We start from the raw sequence: 17395 nt of genomic DNA on the forward strand, positions 1-17395 counted from the left end.
GGTCACACCGAAGCCAGCGTCCGGTTAGTACTTGACCCTCCATTCACTTCCAACTCTCGATCATACGTGAATGAAGTTTGCTCCATTAGATCTTAGGCAAATGTAGGAGCTACCTAGCGCTAGTTTTAACAAGTGTGCACCATACCTAACTCACTAGACTCATCTAGGTCAAGCTACCCATCCATACCCCCCTTAATAGTACGGCCAAAGGAAAAACAAAGTCCTAAACTACTCTAAGTGTCTCTTCAACTCTAATCGACACTTGGAACTAATTCATCCTTAACCTTATCGTCCATCATTTGAAAACCGAAACGATTTCCATCGTAGAGGCATGACCATCTTGATTGCCCAATCGATCTCCATTACTATGACCTAACTTATTTGCCTCTGCAAAACACACGTTAGTCATAGTAATCACGTATTGTCATTAATCACCGAAACCCAACAAGGGGCCTAGATGCTTTTAGGGATGTTGCACATGTTGTATATGTTGCAAGTGTTTTAGAGGCATGTTGTAAGTGTTTTCGAGGTTTGTTCAAAATGTTTCATCTGTTCCAGATGTATGTTGCAAGCATTCTGATCTGGATGTTGCATATGTTCCACACATATGTTGCAATAATATGTTTTAAATGTTTCGGCTGTTTCAGTCTTATGTTGCAGTAAGTGTTTTCATGTTGCAAGTATCAAATGTTTTTATTTGGATGTTGCATATGTTTCACGCATATGTTGCAAGTGTATGTTCCAAATGTTTCATCTATTGCATACGTATGTTGCATTCGAGTGTTTCATGTTGCACATCTTTCGTATTGTTCGAAGAGTCAGGGGGCGTGGGGAGTGATGGTGGCACGGCGTGAGCACTGGGAAAATGGGCGCGCGGCGAGCTGGGGCCGACGGACGAGGCGCAACACGTCGGTGTCTTGCGGACAGGGCACGCTCGGGGTCGATGTGGGGCAAACGGCCTCAAATCAAGGCAGATAGGGGCAGACTGCGAGTGCGAGTCGAGTCCTCCAAACATGCAGGCGCTATGACGGGACGCACGTGCAGGGCACGAAAAATCAGCGGACAGAGGCAGGCTGCACGGGCGTCCGAAAGTTCAGACACTAGCACCTCTATTTTGCCAAAGGTATGGCACATAATTCTATGACAACTTATATTCATCAGCCGGTGCCTAAGAAGCTAAACTAAACACAGCCTCACCTTGCAGATACAATCCCAAATGACAACCTATTTTTAACTGACTCAAACCTAAATCTAAACTATACAATCTCATCTTCTTATCTCTAACTAGCTCAAACCTAAATCTAAACTTAACCCACTCTAGCAAGAGAGGGATGTGTGCTGGACAGCTGGTGCAACATTTGCCGCATTCGATTTTGAGCGTGTAAAGCTCATCTGCAGAACTTGCTGGAAACAAAACATAGTATTGCATAGCAAGAATACAATGCTTGTTTTCAAGGAACAACTACCTATTGACTCCATTCATGAGTATTGATTGTATTAATTTACATCAAGAAGCCTTTCTCCAATTACATGTGCTGCTGCTCCCTTGTTCAGTTATGTGAACTACAAAAATCGGAAAACTATGACACGCGAACACCCCTAGGAGTTTGTACATTGCGTGCGCTCATGCTTGCAGTCTTCAAGAGCCGGCGAAATTCATCTAGGCTTATCTTGCCGTCTTTGTCAATGTCAGCCTCCTCCAGGAGGGGATCAATAGAACCCTTCATTCCTGTATGCTGTAGACAAGGAGCAAGAGGTCAGCCAGCCACCAGCCTGAAATACGTTAATAATTTAGTTTATCACTTTAATTATGTATGGGAAACCTGAGATGCATCATGAATAACTGGGTTCTTGTAGTTTTTGGTAATTATTGCAAAGAATAAGCATGTGACCAAAAGAAAAAAGAAACCAAACTCTGGCAGTTTTCTTAAGATATATACCATTCTAAGTTCATCAGATGTGATGTAGCCATCTCTGTCAACATCAAATTTATTAAATGCAGCTTGAGACAGTGACTTCCACTTTTCAGTATCATGTTCCTCCAGCTGATGAACGTGTAGTGTTGCAGCAACAAACTCTTCAAAATCAACTAGCCCATCTGTATTACTGTCAATCTGCTCAATAATGGAATATAAGATATTCAATATCTGTAACTCCAATGAAATAATTAACTTTATGCAATACGGTGTTGAAAAAGATTAAAAGTGTCCACAGATTTCAGTATATGGTACTTTAACAAGCATACCGCAAACTATTTCCAATTTTTTTTAAAAAAAATATGAATGTTTTTAATTTTCATTTGCACTAAATATTGTTAACAGATTTGGGAATTTATAAGTAGTGACCATAGTAACCCAACCAAGGCGACAATCCAGTATAGTACATGTATATCAGACAAACACAAGGAGGTCCAAAGAGGGGTTAGAAACTAGGAAAAACTGCAACACTCACATACACATTAACAAACACCACACGCTGAAAATAATACACACTTCGTTCCAAACAAGCAATCCCCAACAAAGCATGTGGACTTAAAGACCAATCTGTGACATTCAGGGTAAACATAAGTAACATACCGCCTCAATGATCTCTAAAACACGTGGACCCTTTAATCTCCATGGAACATCCTTTGCAAGAGCCTGCACATTAGTGTTGACACCACATCATATTAATTGATGAGTATAAGCTCAGTGACCTGGAACATAGGATCTAAAATAGCTAGAATGTAATTAATTTATAACTTTTGTCTGTAAGTGAGATCCAAAGTCACCACATGGAATTTATTTCTTTGTTCTGAGAACATGAAATACAACAGCAAAGCCTTTTGTTCTGAAAACTAGAAATATTTCTCAAATTTCTAGATACATAATGCTGGCTCTGTAAACACTTTTGTGTATATAAAAGTGGTCAACTTTGACTGCACAGCATCTCTACAGAACAGATGGAGTAACAACAACAATAACAATAACAACAACAACAACAACAAAGCCTTTAAGTCCCAAGTTGGGGTAGGCTAGAGTTGAAACCCAACAGAAGCCATCAAGGTTCAGGCACGTGAATAGCTGTTTTCCAAGCACTCCTATCTAAGGCTAAATCTTTGGGAATATTCCATCCTTTCAAATCTCCTTTTATTGCCTCTACCCAAGTCAACTTCGGTCTACCTCTGCCTCTCTTCACGTTGCTATCCTGGCTTAGGATTCCACTACGCACCGGTGCCTCTGGAGGTCTCCGTTGGACATGTCCAAACCATCTCAACCGGTATTGGACAAGCTTTTCTTCAATTGATGCTACCCCTAATCTATCACGTATATTATCGTTCCGAACTCAATCCCTTCTTGTATGACCGCAAATCCAACGCAACATACGCATTTCCACGACACTTATCTATTGAACATGTCGTCTTTACGTAGGCCAACATTCTGTACCATACAACATAGCAGGTCTAATCGCCGTCCTATAAAACTTGCCTTTTAGCTTCTGTGGTACCCTTTTGTCACATAGGACACCAGATGCTTGGCGCCACTTCATCCACCTTGCTTTGATTCTATGGCTAACATCTTCATCAATATCCCCGTCTTTCTGTAGCATTGATCCTAAATATCAAAATGTATCCTTCCTAGGCACTACTTGACCTTCCAAACTAATACCTTCCTCCTCCCAAGTAGTAGTGCCGAAGTCACATCTTATATACTCAGTTTTAGTTCTACTGAGTCTAAAACCTTAAGAAATCCAGCAAGACAAAAGGATAAAAAATGATGCAATATAAGAAGGATAGGATGACACTGGGTAATTAGTACAACAACAGATGGAGTAACATAGAAGTCAAAATGTATTTTGCAATACTGGTTAGTTAAAGCATCAACCAATAATCAGAAGAACTGTATTGTTCCTTCTTTTAGAAGAAACCTGTTTTCTTGTGATAAAAACAATAAAAGTTAATGCTGCCATGGAAACTTGAAACAATTTTGAAGGAGAAAAAAAAAACTCATCTGTATACCAGTAGTGATTTTAGTGATTACTGACAAGAAACAGTTTTACAATGGCCAGTTTATCCATGAAGTTAAATTTAAAACTACTACACTGGTTTTCACTTAAGAAGTTACCAAAATATGTTAAGTTGACATAGCAACAGACTTCCCCTGTTTTGAACTTGGTATAAGTAATCACATCATAGGCAACAGCATTACAGCAGTACGATGTGCCAGCACATGCAATTTCATAGGACAAAATATTCCAAAAACTACACCATGAAAAAGAAAGACCTTGCAAAAAGTGTGCATATATTGTTTAGAGTACTGCCACATGATAACAAGTCTTGTAATGGGCAACAAAATTGGATTTCATTTCATGGCAGTAGCAAGGCACCACAAGCATGGCTAATCTTGGGATAAGTCTTTATGTAGTAAGTACGAAAATTGGGAATTAGCTTGGTCTGTCAAGAAAAATCCAGCTTGATTCACATTGACGGTAGATCACTTGTATCCTTTCTCATGCAATAGTTATTTCTTGATCAGATTTGTTTAGTTTGCTAACAATTGCAAACTATGATAACAAAATTACGATTGAGAACCTCATTCTAGGTATTCCAGTATGAGATGTTAGAAAAACAGTTACATTAAGAAACAATGTAGCAATGACATCCAACCATAGTTACCTGCTTCAGTTCCTCCAGACTAATCGTTCCATTTTTGTCAACGTCAATGGCATTGAACTGATCACGAAGATCGGACAGCTCTTCTGAGTTTAATGTAGATGCTAATGCCTACAAAAGTTGTATAAACCATATGAATCACTGCTAAAATCTCCTGAAGTATGCCCAAGCTTCAAAAAATTCAGGCACTTTCAACTTACCCTTAAAGCAAATTGCTTGAAACGACTGTATTTCACAAACTGTCGCATATTATGTAATACTGATATATCCAAGGGTATTTCAGATGCTTTTCCTCCTTCTCTCACCCAATCATGTGCTGAAGAAAAACACAAAACTAAACAGTAAGTAACTTTAAAAGAAAACAATATGATATACCTTAGTCTACAAAAGCAGCTTTATCTTTTTCCCCCTGAAAGGACACCTATTCCTCATAACCAATCATAGTAGCTAAGCCGCAAAGGCTCTCTTTAGTCAGTAATACTAGTATCGTCCTAGTTATTGTATCAATGATATTAATAATAACCTTTGAAAGATTGTAGTTTCCCTTGACGATGTCACCTACTATGCCCAACTTTGAGAAATGACAAAAAGAAGTTTCTGTGGAGGGCCACAACAGCCTAAACATGCATATTTTATATCCAGGCAGAAGCCAGGGCCGAAACAAAAACAACCAAATCCCCCTACCCCAAACAGGAGAGGTAGACAAAGAGACATTGGCATTAGTTAACAGGATATACTGCAAACCCATCATTTTGTCTAACTATATAACCACTAAATAGAGAGGTGCAATCCCTCGTGCCCATAAATGTATGATTTCTATCCTAAGGGCTAAGGTGACTACTAGTAATGTAGTATTCCCCCTTTAAACATGATCCATTTACCAGCTGTTCACCCGTCATGTTGCAAGCTTCCATCATGGCACTCTTAATAGAGTTGTAGTAGGGAAACTAATCATATTAGCAAACTTAATGGTTTAATATTTTTCAAGATGGTTCATAGTCACATACATAATGCCTGTGCAGCAGTTAGTCTTGCACGGGGATCCTTCACTAGTAATTTTTGTACAAAATCTTTTGCACTTGAAGTAATGTTTGGCCAGGGCCTGCGGCGGAAATCTGGCTTGTTTTTTAAGACCTGCAGTGAAGAAAATAGCAAAGTCGGTACAAGATAATCAGACAAGTCATAACTACGAGCAGACACTAGCTGAGTATACAGAAATATTCATGCTTTTGTCAATGCAAAGCTGATGTTTAGGACTGCTTTCATTGTTTTGTTAGTGCATTAGGGCTAGGAGAAAAGAGATGAATGAGGATTCTCTCCACCTAGATCAGCCATCCATGCTAGAATTTCTGGACATTAAGAGCTGTCACCAAGGATTGTTTGTTACAAACATTTATCAGATAATGCATGCTTGGATTCGAACAACTCTTGATTGTCCATGGTCACACGGGTTTAGGAAGGGAAGAGAATTTAAGCTTGCTCTTGTTGTGAACACATCCTGAGAACTTGTAATCCCAAAAGATCGTTTGTCCTAATTTGTATTCACGTATTCCCTATACTCATCCTATAACATCCTTGGAAGTCCATTGTTTTATTTGGCATTGCTATTACAGAACAGGAATGTTGGTGCTCATTTCAAGTATAGTTGAAAGTTCCCTTCCACAAAATACCACTAAAATATCTGGTATTTTTATATACCACTGAAAATTCACACTATTCAGCTAAAAACCACTCCATCCGTCCATAAAGAAGTTGACAGAGAATGCAGCAGAGAGTGTTGGGAGAAGTTGTGAGTGTAGTCATAAAGCAAAAGGGTAATAGAGCCCCTTTGCAATCCTCTTCGGATGTAGAAAAATGAAATATAAAAACAAATATCTTGGTATTGCAAGGTCATGGGAACTTTTTGTGGTATTAAAATGAACTCGACCGTATCCGTCCTATTTTGCCAATCTCTCCATAAAATAGAGCACATGCAAATTTTGTGAAGATACAAATACCTGTTTTTGTGTTCAATATTACTATGTTGTACAATAAACTACACATCAAAATATAACGCCATATATTTTTATCTTTATATAAGTTAGCCTATCTGACAACATAAACCATAAACATTTAAAAAAAACTAGACCCACCTAGGAGGAACTAGGTGGCATTTTGTAATAAGAAAATAGCCACACAAATTTGCCTCGACAAGGACTTGCCTGGGTGGTCAACTGAACTAGCTCAGCTTCCCTAAACCATAAACTTTTACATGGAATAGATATTTAATTCATGTTAAATGAGCAATTAGGATAATGATATCAAGGCAATGTGTCAATGTTGAAGAACAAAAGGAAATTAATTAACATGGGACATGCAAAGAAAGCATTTTTGCATATATACATATACTGAACATGTCGAAAATAATTACAGAATTGAGATAACTTAGGCTGTAAACCTCTTTAAATATCCCATCTTCAGTTTTGTCCCAAAAAGGCCGTCTTCCACACAGCAAAATATAGGTTATAACACCTATACTCCAAACATCGGATTCTGGCCCTGACTTGCGTTTGAGTACTTCTGGTGCTACATAGTAGGCACTTCCGACAATGTCACGGAACTGCCTCCCTGTGAGTGCATACAGCAATAGTTAAGTGTAACCTATAAGTCTATAACTAATACATACTGTGAAAGTCAAACAGGGAAAACTACAGATCATTAAGAAAAACATGTGCATGGACGCACCTGGTCTTATGAAGTCTGAAAGACCAAAATCTGTAGCCTTAAGGGGTGAGTCCTCCTTTGTTGATTTGAATAGGAAGTTCTACACACCAGTAAGATTATTAGCTAATCCTTTTAATAAAAAGATATTAGCAACTGCTATTGATGATATGATTCCATCATAAACTTTCAGAGTATACCTCAGGTTTCATGTCCCGATGAACCAAACCATGCAGATGGCACTCAGCTGCAACCTTGAGCATCTGTCGGACAACTACCGCAGCATCTTTCTCGCTATAACGGCTATCTTTCCTGTTCAGGCACAAAATATGAGTTCCAGCATAAGATGCCTTCTAGATACATCAGAACAAAGGCACCAGTAAAGAAAGGGTGTAAACACAGCATAGGAGACTATGATGTCTTGTTTTCTAAAAGAAGTTTGGAAGTGACTAGGATGTCCCATCTCAATACATCAATAATGCTAGATATCCATATTAAGAAACTTCTTATCATATGGGGACTGTTGCCATGTTTCAAGGTGCAGTGTCAATATAAGACAGAGAGAGGAATCAAATTGTAGCGAAACCTATATGGCTATATCTAGTAGGCTCAGTATCTGGACGATACTATCTTCATAAGAACAAACTAATGCCTCTATGTTCTAGTCCAACCAAAAATTACCAGACCATCAGAATAACAAAAACAAAAGTTCAAGGAATATTCTGGAATCAACTCTGAAACGAGAAATGACACATAAAAGAAACACTTAATTGAACAAAAAAAAAGGTAAATGCTTAGCTTGATATTGAATATATACTTTGTATAAGTTAACAGAGAAAGAACACAGAATGCAATACTTGTGCAACAAGGGTAAGATAAGAGCTGTCACAGACATCTAAGTATTATGATATTTCTTACTTGGCTAATATCCGATCAAGTAGCTCGCCACCCTCACATAATCTGACAAAATGAACAAATCAATGGAAAATCGGATATTTAATTAGCTTGTGCAGTGAGAAAAGGACCAGAAAGCATCACAACTGCTTGCAAACAAATCTAATCTGCCCTTTTGTCCTGAATTCTCTATAAACCAAACCAGCATTATCATAGAATTTCTCCACAAATATGATGTTATTCAATTTTGAATATGACGTCACAGACTCGTGTCATCAAACTCCCAACTGCCCTAGGCCTTACTATGGTAACTCCTCTATATAAAAAGTTATGGAAAAGTTTCTGACAGGATGCTAATCAAACTTCTATAGACCACTCTTAAATCATATCTGATTGGGTTTCCTACAGAATTTGTGGTGGTTAAATATTCACATAAACCTACTTATAAACAAAACTTGAAAGATTACACGAACAATGAGTGTTTTTCCATAACTTACTCCATGACTATATAAACATAGTTGTCATCTTCGAATGCATTGTAAAAGTGTACAACATTTTCGTGCCCTTGCAATGCCTTCAATATTTTAACTTCTCGCTTTACGTCTTCAACAGCGACAGGAAGGACCATCTGCAGGGAAAATACCCATCTGTGTCAAGTTAATTCTGTACACTATATTTCAAAATAGGAGATAGTTCTGACTTTTCTTGATCTTATGAACAAATTACACTCGCTATGATGTACTGATATTGAATGCACAGAGGAACAAATGTGACCAACATGTGTCCACTAAGGCCGAGGATCACTTTTGGAAGCGTTGCGTTTCTGATACAGCCTATTTTGTTACAGATAAAAGAATTATCAGTTATCTTCATTTGGACAAGTGTGGTGAAACCGAATATGTTCCTAATACCGTTATGGCATAACTGAGTAAGGCCAAAGCAGAGCTGCCATTAGCCATGATATGCTCATCAATAAGTTTTGCAATATTGACACACAACTTGTGACATTGAGAAACCAGAACCAAACCATCAGTCGTGATTACTGTAGCTCCCATGGCCGCTGATCAGTAGATCTAACTTGCCATGCTATCTAATCCAAAGATGAGGAGCTCTCCTACGTGTTCTCAGAAAGGGAAAGCCTGCCCAAATTAGCAGATGTATGTACAGTAACCCCAAATAAGTCAGCATGTGTTTTCTTTTCCTTTTTTAGGGCAAGTCAGCATAGATGCCTTTATTTGAGATTCCTGTTTCTGCTGATTCGCCATGTGCAGTGTCCCGAGGCAATTGGCATTTGCAACTTGTGCCAACAACTTCGCATAAGTTTAGCTACCGCACTCGTGATAAACGAGAAGCGCCCCCAGCAAGCTGTGCAGGCTAGCCCAGCTGGCGTGACACAGCACAAGGAGGCCTCAGGCCTGGCCCACCCGTCAGGCAGCCAGCAACACGAGACCGTCGAGACGCTCCTCCGCCGTAACGGAAATGAGAAAAAGACCAATGAAGGCTCGGTCGCCGGCGAGCGGAGCACGCATAGCAGTACCTTGTTCTTGTCGATGCGCTTGACGGCGACGCGCTCGGAGGAGGCGCGATCGACGGCGGCGAAGGTGTAGCCGAACTGGCCGTGGCCCAGCAGCTTCCCGAGCGAGTAGAGCGCCTCGAAGTCCTTGTCGTAGCCGAAGTCGGTCCGCTTCCCGCACGCGACGATCCCGCGCCCCTTCTTCGCCGCCGCGGCGGCGGCGGCGTCACCCGCGGCTGCGGCGCCGGGGTCGGAGGCGGCCCGGGCGGCGGTGGAGGAGGAGCAGAGGCCCATCGTCAGCGGCTCCTTCCGGTGCCCCCGCAACCATCAATGGTGTAGGGGATTCGGGGGTCAAAGGAGGAGGAGACTTTTGTAGCTCGTTTCTCGGGGAGACTCTACGCGCCTCCCTCCCTCTCTCTCTCTCTCTCTTCACTGGTGCGGTGCGGTGGCGATGTCGTCGCCTCCTCCGCCTGGTCTCACGAGTTAAAGAAAAAAAATGGCGGTGGCTGCGCGACTTAGTCCGCGTCGACGCCTTGGCTGCCCGTCAGGATGACGCTGTGGGGACGGGAGGGAGCGGGCCCGCGTGTCGGTAGGTGGGATGGTCGAAGGGCGGGTGAGGTGGGTTGGGTGGGGGAGGGTGCGCGGTGACGTGGCGGGGAAATGGGGAGGAAAGAAAGGCGACGCGATTTGGTGCGCGGGTGTTGGTGACCTGGTGGTGGTACCGTGTTGGACTCCCCGGTCGGGTCCCGCCACGCGGAGAGTGTTCTTATTTTTTTTTTGTCATTTTCTTTTAAAATTGTTTAAGAGTAACATGCTGTTCGTGCACACGTTCAGCTCTCTAAACTTCTAAATTTATTCTGGGTTTTCATTTTTAGTCCTAGTGTTAGCAAATCGACTCTCTAAACTTATCAGGTTTATCCCAATCTTGATACTTATGAATGAATCGCACGCTCGTCTTATTGCACCGTCCAACAATATTCCCTGCACTAGGCTTGTTCAACTGCGGTTTAATATGGTTCTACGTTCTAGGACCCAAGCCAAGCTAACCCGCAGGACAACGGGTTATGTGCGTTGGTCTTGTTGGTTTGACGGTTTCACCGGGTCATGGGCATTCGATGGCGGCGATTTGATGAGAACGTGAAGGGCGAGGAGTTACGGCCTGAGATGGAGGAAAAGACCGCACGGACAAGCAACTGTACGTCCTAGCAAGAAACCCACGTGACGGCGCGACGATGATGAAGCTGCAGCTCTGCATTGGTCCCTTTATCATGGGCCTCCAACGACATCGACGCCACCGCCGCTGCCACCGATAAGGATGTGGAGGCGGAGGAGCTATGGTGCGCGATGTAGAAGAAGGTCGCAGTGGATGCATTGCTGGGGTGGGTGCACGGGGAGGACGAGCCGCCATCGGTCCCATGATCATGGACGACATTGAGGTTGTCGTGTCGCTGCAATAGCCGTCGGTGAGAAAGGACATGGAGGCAGAGGAGCTGCGACACATGATGGAGGAGAAGCTGATGTGGACGCGCCGCGGGAGCAAGCGTGCACATGGACACGGGAAGGCCATGGCGATGGAGCACATGCTGGATGAGGCCGGCCACGCGCGTCAGGGAGCCATAGTCGACCACGAGAAGGCGAGCTCACAGATAAAACGTAGTTGTGATGGTTTTGTCAGTTCCTCCGAAACCAAATGTAACTCATATGAACCCGCACTTACGGTTTGGCCCGGGTGGTTTCACGGGGCAATAGGTTTGGAACCAACCAGGTGAACAGGCCCACCTTGCACTGCACTGTTCTCGCCCCACGTGTTGCGTGCAAATGCCTCACCTCGTTGTGGATGGTTGTTAACATCAATCATAAACCGTCCTACATATGTACTATATTTTATCACCAAATATAGGAATATGGGTTTAAACTAATGAATTCCACGAGCTTTGGTGAATACGTGAATGCAGGAGGATTTATCCAGAAAATAGCCCCTCGGACCACCGTCGTACTCTCCAAACAAGCAAACCGATATCAGAAAGAGATTCGGCTCGCGAAACCTGCGAAAAACAACTCAAGACGGAGTCTAGAAGCTTCCACCGGAGGGTGGGGCCCACCTGTCACAGAGATAGGCTGGCCGGCCTATGAGTCCCACCGGTCAGCGTCTCCTTTCTATGTCTGTTTCCCACCGCATTTGAGAGTCCATCTCCGCTGTTGATCAAGGTCGGTTCATCCAACGGTGATCGAGGGAGTTAACGCGGATCGATGACGTGGCAATGTCTTGCCCCCCACTCCATCTCCCCTATATATAGCAGCCCCTACCCCCCTCTTTGGAGACATCTTGAAAACCCTAATTCATATCTCTCATTCAGATCAACGCACACCAGGAGGATTAGGTTTAGAACTCGTCAATGTAGTAGATTAGTAGCTCGGAAGTGGGGTCGAGTTTGGCTCATGCTCAAGTTTCGGATCTAGTCTTGAAGGCTCGGCAAAGTCTTGTATCTTTACTTCTACATCTTGTAAGACTTATTATCAATTTATCATATTCCTATTTACATGGCTATGCTTACTTTACATATATATCTTGCTTAGTTAAAGGTTATCAATACTTTTATGTGCGGGTTCATAGAGCGCTTGGTTTGCTAGTTTATCGGTTAGGCTAAGTAGCCGAGCTTCGTGTAAGCATGGTGCTTATACGATGCTTTGTCTGTGAGTACATCCTGTTTCCTAGTTGTGTGGTAGCAGCGGGAGGTGATAACCCCGTCTATCCTTTGTAGTCCACACCAAATTAAGCAGGTTCTTAAATTGTAGGACCGTAGTCAAGTTAGTAGAGTTATCTTTTGCGGATGTTCTACTGTCTAAGCGGCGTCCCGAAGTGCATAAGAGTAGAGTTAGTCTTAGCTATAGTTAGGTGTATATATACTTTAACCATGTAATAAGAATGTCATAGGAACCTACCTCACCCGTTACTCTCCTAAGTTGACTAGTTTACATTATCTTAGTGATCTATCCCTGAGTGTCATTATGCTTTATTCCTATCATTACATTCACCCTTGCTTTAGCTATGCTGGTATGTGGATTGGTAGACATTCCTCTATTACTTAGTAAGTCTTTACTCCATTATTTTCCTGTGGTAAAATATAAATAACGATACCTAAAATACTTCTAATAAAATATTACAATGGCATTCTGTACGCTTGCGGAATCCTTCATATTCTATTTACGTTAATAAATACCAACAAGCATTTTTGGTGTCATTACTGGGAAAACAATTGGCATAAAGATTTAGATCATTAACATACCGCTAGCTTTAGTACGATTACCCCTGTTCTGTAGAATTGTGAAATAAGACAGGATAGCAGATACCGTTTCGACCTTCCGACAAGCTTCCATAAGAAAAGAAGAAATATTGAAGAACCCTAGGGTGCCTGAACATTCAAAGATCCATCAACATTAGAACCCTGCTATCTCACATGTTTATATTATTCTAACCATATGTTGATTGGAGAAAAAGGTCGACGTCACAAGAATTCAAATCACATCTCAAGTGACGGAAACAGACGCTGCACTACTCACAAGTTGCATTATGTGAGTCATGGTAAGTATGATAAGTAAGATGAGATAGTCATGCTCATGGACTTCAAACTTAATCAGTAGTTATCTTTTTAACATTTTGCATTCCACTGCATGTTTACTTGGAATAATCCATGCCTTCATTCCGTTTAGTTTGAATTCTCTCATATTAAATCCACAACATGTTTAGTTCCATGCATATATCCAAGCCACCTGCATCCTTTATCTTAAAAAAATTACTCACCATGATCATGCTCTTTCATCTCTATTTGAGTAAATATCTAAAATACTTTTAGGCTACTTTTGTCTTCCATAGTATGCTTTGGTTTGGAAGTACTGTACATACTTCCATTGGCTTTTAAATTAAGCGTGGTGCTTAGGTTAAAATGCCTTCCTTAATTAAAATTAGACATTGAGTCTAGTTTGGTTATTGAACTAAAAATTGCTTATGTAGACGCTGGTTATTTTTGTTGGACTAACCCCTACAGGAAATTCTCAAATTTAATTTAGGAAAGTCCCAAGAAGAACTCATACCGGAGATGAATCAAGGCATACGATGAACTCCAACAACTCTGTTGTAACACCCTCGGTGTTACACTATACAGTCTTTTGCTAAAACACTGCATGAACATCATATTTATGTGTAAATGTGTGTAACATATGGTGTAAATCAAATTTTGTAACTCAAAACGTTCATCAGAAATACGAAACGAAGGTTATATTTCATGTCGCGTTATATCACTTAGGGTTTTAAACAAATTTTTATTGAACGAAAATGTTATAGAATGCATGTACGAAACTTTAATAAAGTTTGTAGTATAAGCTTCGTAGGTGACGGTGAAATACTTACGGTCAAGAATGTGATTCGCTAGCGAGCATACTTAATAGCTTGGAAATTGAATTCGACGCGAAACCGATCACAACGTGGTCAGGTTTCTTAAGTTAGAAAATGGGTTGACGAGACTAAGTTTGAGAATTTTTTTAGGAGAATCGGGTTAAGTAGTGGCATGTTCTTAGGACTGGTTTTAGTAGCCTAACATGCCATCTCGAACATAGAATAGGTGATTTAGCAATTGGATCATTGAGTGGGATTTTTGGGGCGCTTTAAAAATCGTGCATGCACGTTCCGGCCGGTGTCAGCGTCTAGGCGCGGTCACTTGCCTCGGTTCGGCTCAACGCCGCAGGCATTGGCTTGCCCAGGCGTGCACCGCCGCGTAGGCCCGCACCGCCATTGCCGCGGCCCTGGCAAACGAACACGCACACGATGCGCACGCGCACGCACGCCCACACACGTTGCCACCGCGCTGGCCAGGCCTACCGCTGGCTCTGCGCTGCTGGCCACTGCCACCTCGTGCCGTGCCCCCAAGCGTGCTCACCTACACCATCGCCTTGCCCGCATGCGCCTGCCCCGCCTACCCTTGCCATCACGTTTGCGCTCGATGCGACACTTACGCTGCTGCTCTACCCTGGCCAGCGCTTGTCCACTTGTTAGCGCCATAGGGCCGAGCCACCGTTGGCTTGTGAGTTATGGCAAAGCGGCCAACCATTCCTTTGCGCGTTTGGCTGGTTCCCCATCGCCCTGTAGCATGTGCGCTTCTGTGCTTCGAGTTGATAGCCGTGTCCCTCCATGGCAACGTCGAGCCAAGCCATGCCGGCGTCCCCTGTTCCTCTATCGCCATGGTCGCCGGACCCACGCCTTCAATTTGGTTTGGTGGAGCCACCTCAGTCTAATTAGCTTTGTCCATAGCTTCACGGTGTAGTCAGCTAGCCACCCGACCCCATCGTGCGGTGTTACTCACTGAGCCATGCTCCAATTTGGAGTTTTCCTCCCGCCGGGTCGTTAAGGCCGCCACGACATGCGTCGATGGCAAGGCCCCAATCTAGAGCTGCTCGTGTTCGTCTCGTTGCACCTCCAGCTTTGCCTCCACCTACCCAGCACCCAACGCACCCTTGCCAAGTTGCTACCACCCTCTAGCCGCACCTTACGCAGCCTTGCCACCACAGTGCACCATCACACCGTCCATGTGAACGCGGCTAGCTTGGCTCGGGCCGCTTTTGGTCGAATCGCCACCTCGTCTGGGTCCATGGTGAGTACCTTAAGCTCGTGCGCTACCCCTACTGTCCTAGCATTGTCGTAGCTCACTAGAACGCCACCGCCTTTTTGTAGGAGCTCCGCCGCCGTGGACCGGCCTTACTACGGCATACCGGCTCACGCTTTCTTCGCCCAGTGCTTTGTGTTCACACCTAGGCAGGTATTGGCTCCTTAGATAGGGCAAGAAAGGGCTGGTCTGGCTGGCGTAACCGCCAGTGCCAGCGCCGCTGTGCTGGTGCGCGCGCGCGGGGGGGGGAGGATATGGTCGTGGTAAAGATGGAAAGGGGGAGGGGCGGAATTGTAAGATAGCTGACTGAGGGAATAGTGCTGTGGACCTCGATTAGATTCTGTATTAGAGAAAGGGCATTTCAGCAAATACACCGGTGGGTCTTCCCGTCGCGGGCGTCGTCGCTCATCTGGGCCGTGCCCCCGCGTGGGCCACGTCGGTGGAGCGTAGGCGCGTAGGCACACGCCGCGCGGACGTGGGGCGCGCCACGAGTAGTGGTCCATGGTTTGAATTCAGTTTTTCATTTTTTAGGGAATTAGTAAATGTTTATTCAATTTAGTTTTGAACTGAATCTTGTAAAATTATAGTAATTATGTAGGATGTTCAAAAATAGTGAAACAAAATTTGTTAGGTTTACAAAATGCTATCTATCTATTGGTGTAGTTAGTTTATAGTTAGCTATAATAATGATAGATTCATAAATTCAATTTAGAAGCTTAATATTACTTAGCTTAATATGTTGTAGGAATTTTCATGGCAAATCGATTGTAGCTTTAGCCATGAAATTTTACAGTAGCTCCAATAGATTATTATGTACTCGCTATAATTTTTGTAGCCCTAGAGTAGGTTGATAAATAGAGTAGCTAGTATTCCTTGTTTTATCCTTATATAGAGTAAATCAGTATTAAGAGTCAGAGAATAATACCTTTAGTTGCTACGATAGTACATGTCATGCTTCATACTTGTTAGTGGTGATAGTAGGTAACTTAGCACCTTAGTTGGTAGAACTAGCTTAGTAGCTTGATAGATGCTTTTTTATTTTAAGAGTTGCTGTTGCCGTATTACTAAGTGTTGCATCATCAGTCATACATGTAGATCACAAGTTGGTAGAGTTCGTGCCTACGGACGAACAGGACTATGAGAGATTATTGAGGAGTACAAGGAGGAGGTTCTCATATAGGAGGGAGCCCCTGAGCCGTTCATTGCTGACTTTGTTGACACACCGCCTGTCCAAGGCAAGCCCCGGTGCATAACTCCTATTTTTGAATGATTATTGAATATATATGATGTGCATTTATGTTATAGGCATTTTATAGAAATTACATGCATAAATATACTTACCTATGAGTCCTACTAGTATAGGTCGAGTAGCTGGTATGCTTAGGGTATCGGTAGCATGAGTAACCCGTCGTTACTCACAATAGGTGAACATTTATGATCACTCATGATAAAAATGGTGGAAAGGAAATGGAGACCGAGCATGAATATGGTTTCGGTATTGGTGGGTGTAAGAGGTTGTGTCCTGCGGCCAACAGGGCATAGCTTGGTTACACTTTTTCCCTGTCTATGTCTGTTAAGGACCGACCGTTGCATTGGGTTCTAGGCAAGTCATAGACTTATTATCCCAAGCACATACTTAGGTATGGGCGCATGAAAGACTTGTTGCGGTCTTGTCATGGGTTTTGGCTCTTTCTGGACCGACTGATTGGAGGTAGGGATGGTGGAGGTCCTTGCACCGCACTAAGTCCGGGACTTAGGAGCAAGGGCTTGGAGTCCAAGTTTGGATGGGGACCTAGACCCCGTGACAGGAGGGTGATGGGTTGGTCCTGCTTGTGCTCAGGGTACAAGCAGGGTGTGTGTTTTTAGGGTACCAAGCTAGGGCATTGATTCACAAATCGCCGATGTTTCGGTATGGCTTGTCTACAATCTAGCACCGTAGTAAGAATTGAAAGATAAAAGGTGATGAAATGGAACTGATTG

At 42.9% G+C, this 17395-nt stretch overlaps 1 protein-coding gene across 2 annotated transcripts; it reads right to left on the reverse strand.

Moving 5' to 3' along the window:
• Positions 1 to 1283: 1283 nt before the first annotated feature.
• Positions 1284 to 10247, reverse strand: LOC136549598 (calcium-dependent protein kinase 18-like). 2 transcript variants are annotated; one of them, XM_066540934.1, is made up of 12 exons: positions 9783 to 10247; positions 8743 to 8873; positions 8270 to 8311; positions 7552 to 7663; positions 7376 to 7454; positions 7089 to 7258; positions 5659 to 5785; positions 4852 to 4967; positions 4655 to 4762; positions 2577 to 2639; positions 1941 to 2114; positions 1284 to 1773 (listed from the first exon to the last, which is right to left on the reverse strand). In XM_066540934.1, the coding sequence occupies exons 1-12, from the start codon at positions 10050 to 10052 to the stop codon at positions 1711 to 1713; spliced, it is 1455 nt and encodes a 484-aa protein (XP_066397031.1). In that variant the 5' UTR covers positions 10053 to 10247; the 3' UTR covers positions 1284 to 1710. The 2 variants fall into 2 exon arrangements, with proteins under 2 accessions (XP_066397031.1, XP_066397030.1); XM_066540933.1 differs by having other exon boundaries at positions 1370 to 1736; positions 9783 to 10241.
• Between the last annotated feature and the right edge of the window lie 7148 nt (positions 10248 to 17395).

The sequence above is a fragment of the Miscanthus floridulus genome, chromosome 4 (genome assembly GCF_019320115.1).
Source record: "Miscanthus floridulus cultivar M001 chromosome 4, ASM1932011v1, whole genome shotgun sequence".
Classification (NCBI taxonomy): Eukaryota; Viridiplantae; Streptophyta; class Magnoliopsida; order Poales; family Poaceae; genus Miscanthus; species Miscanthus floridulus.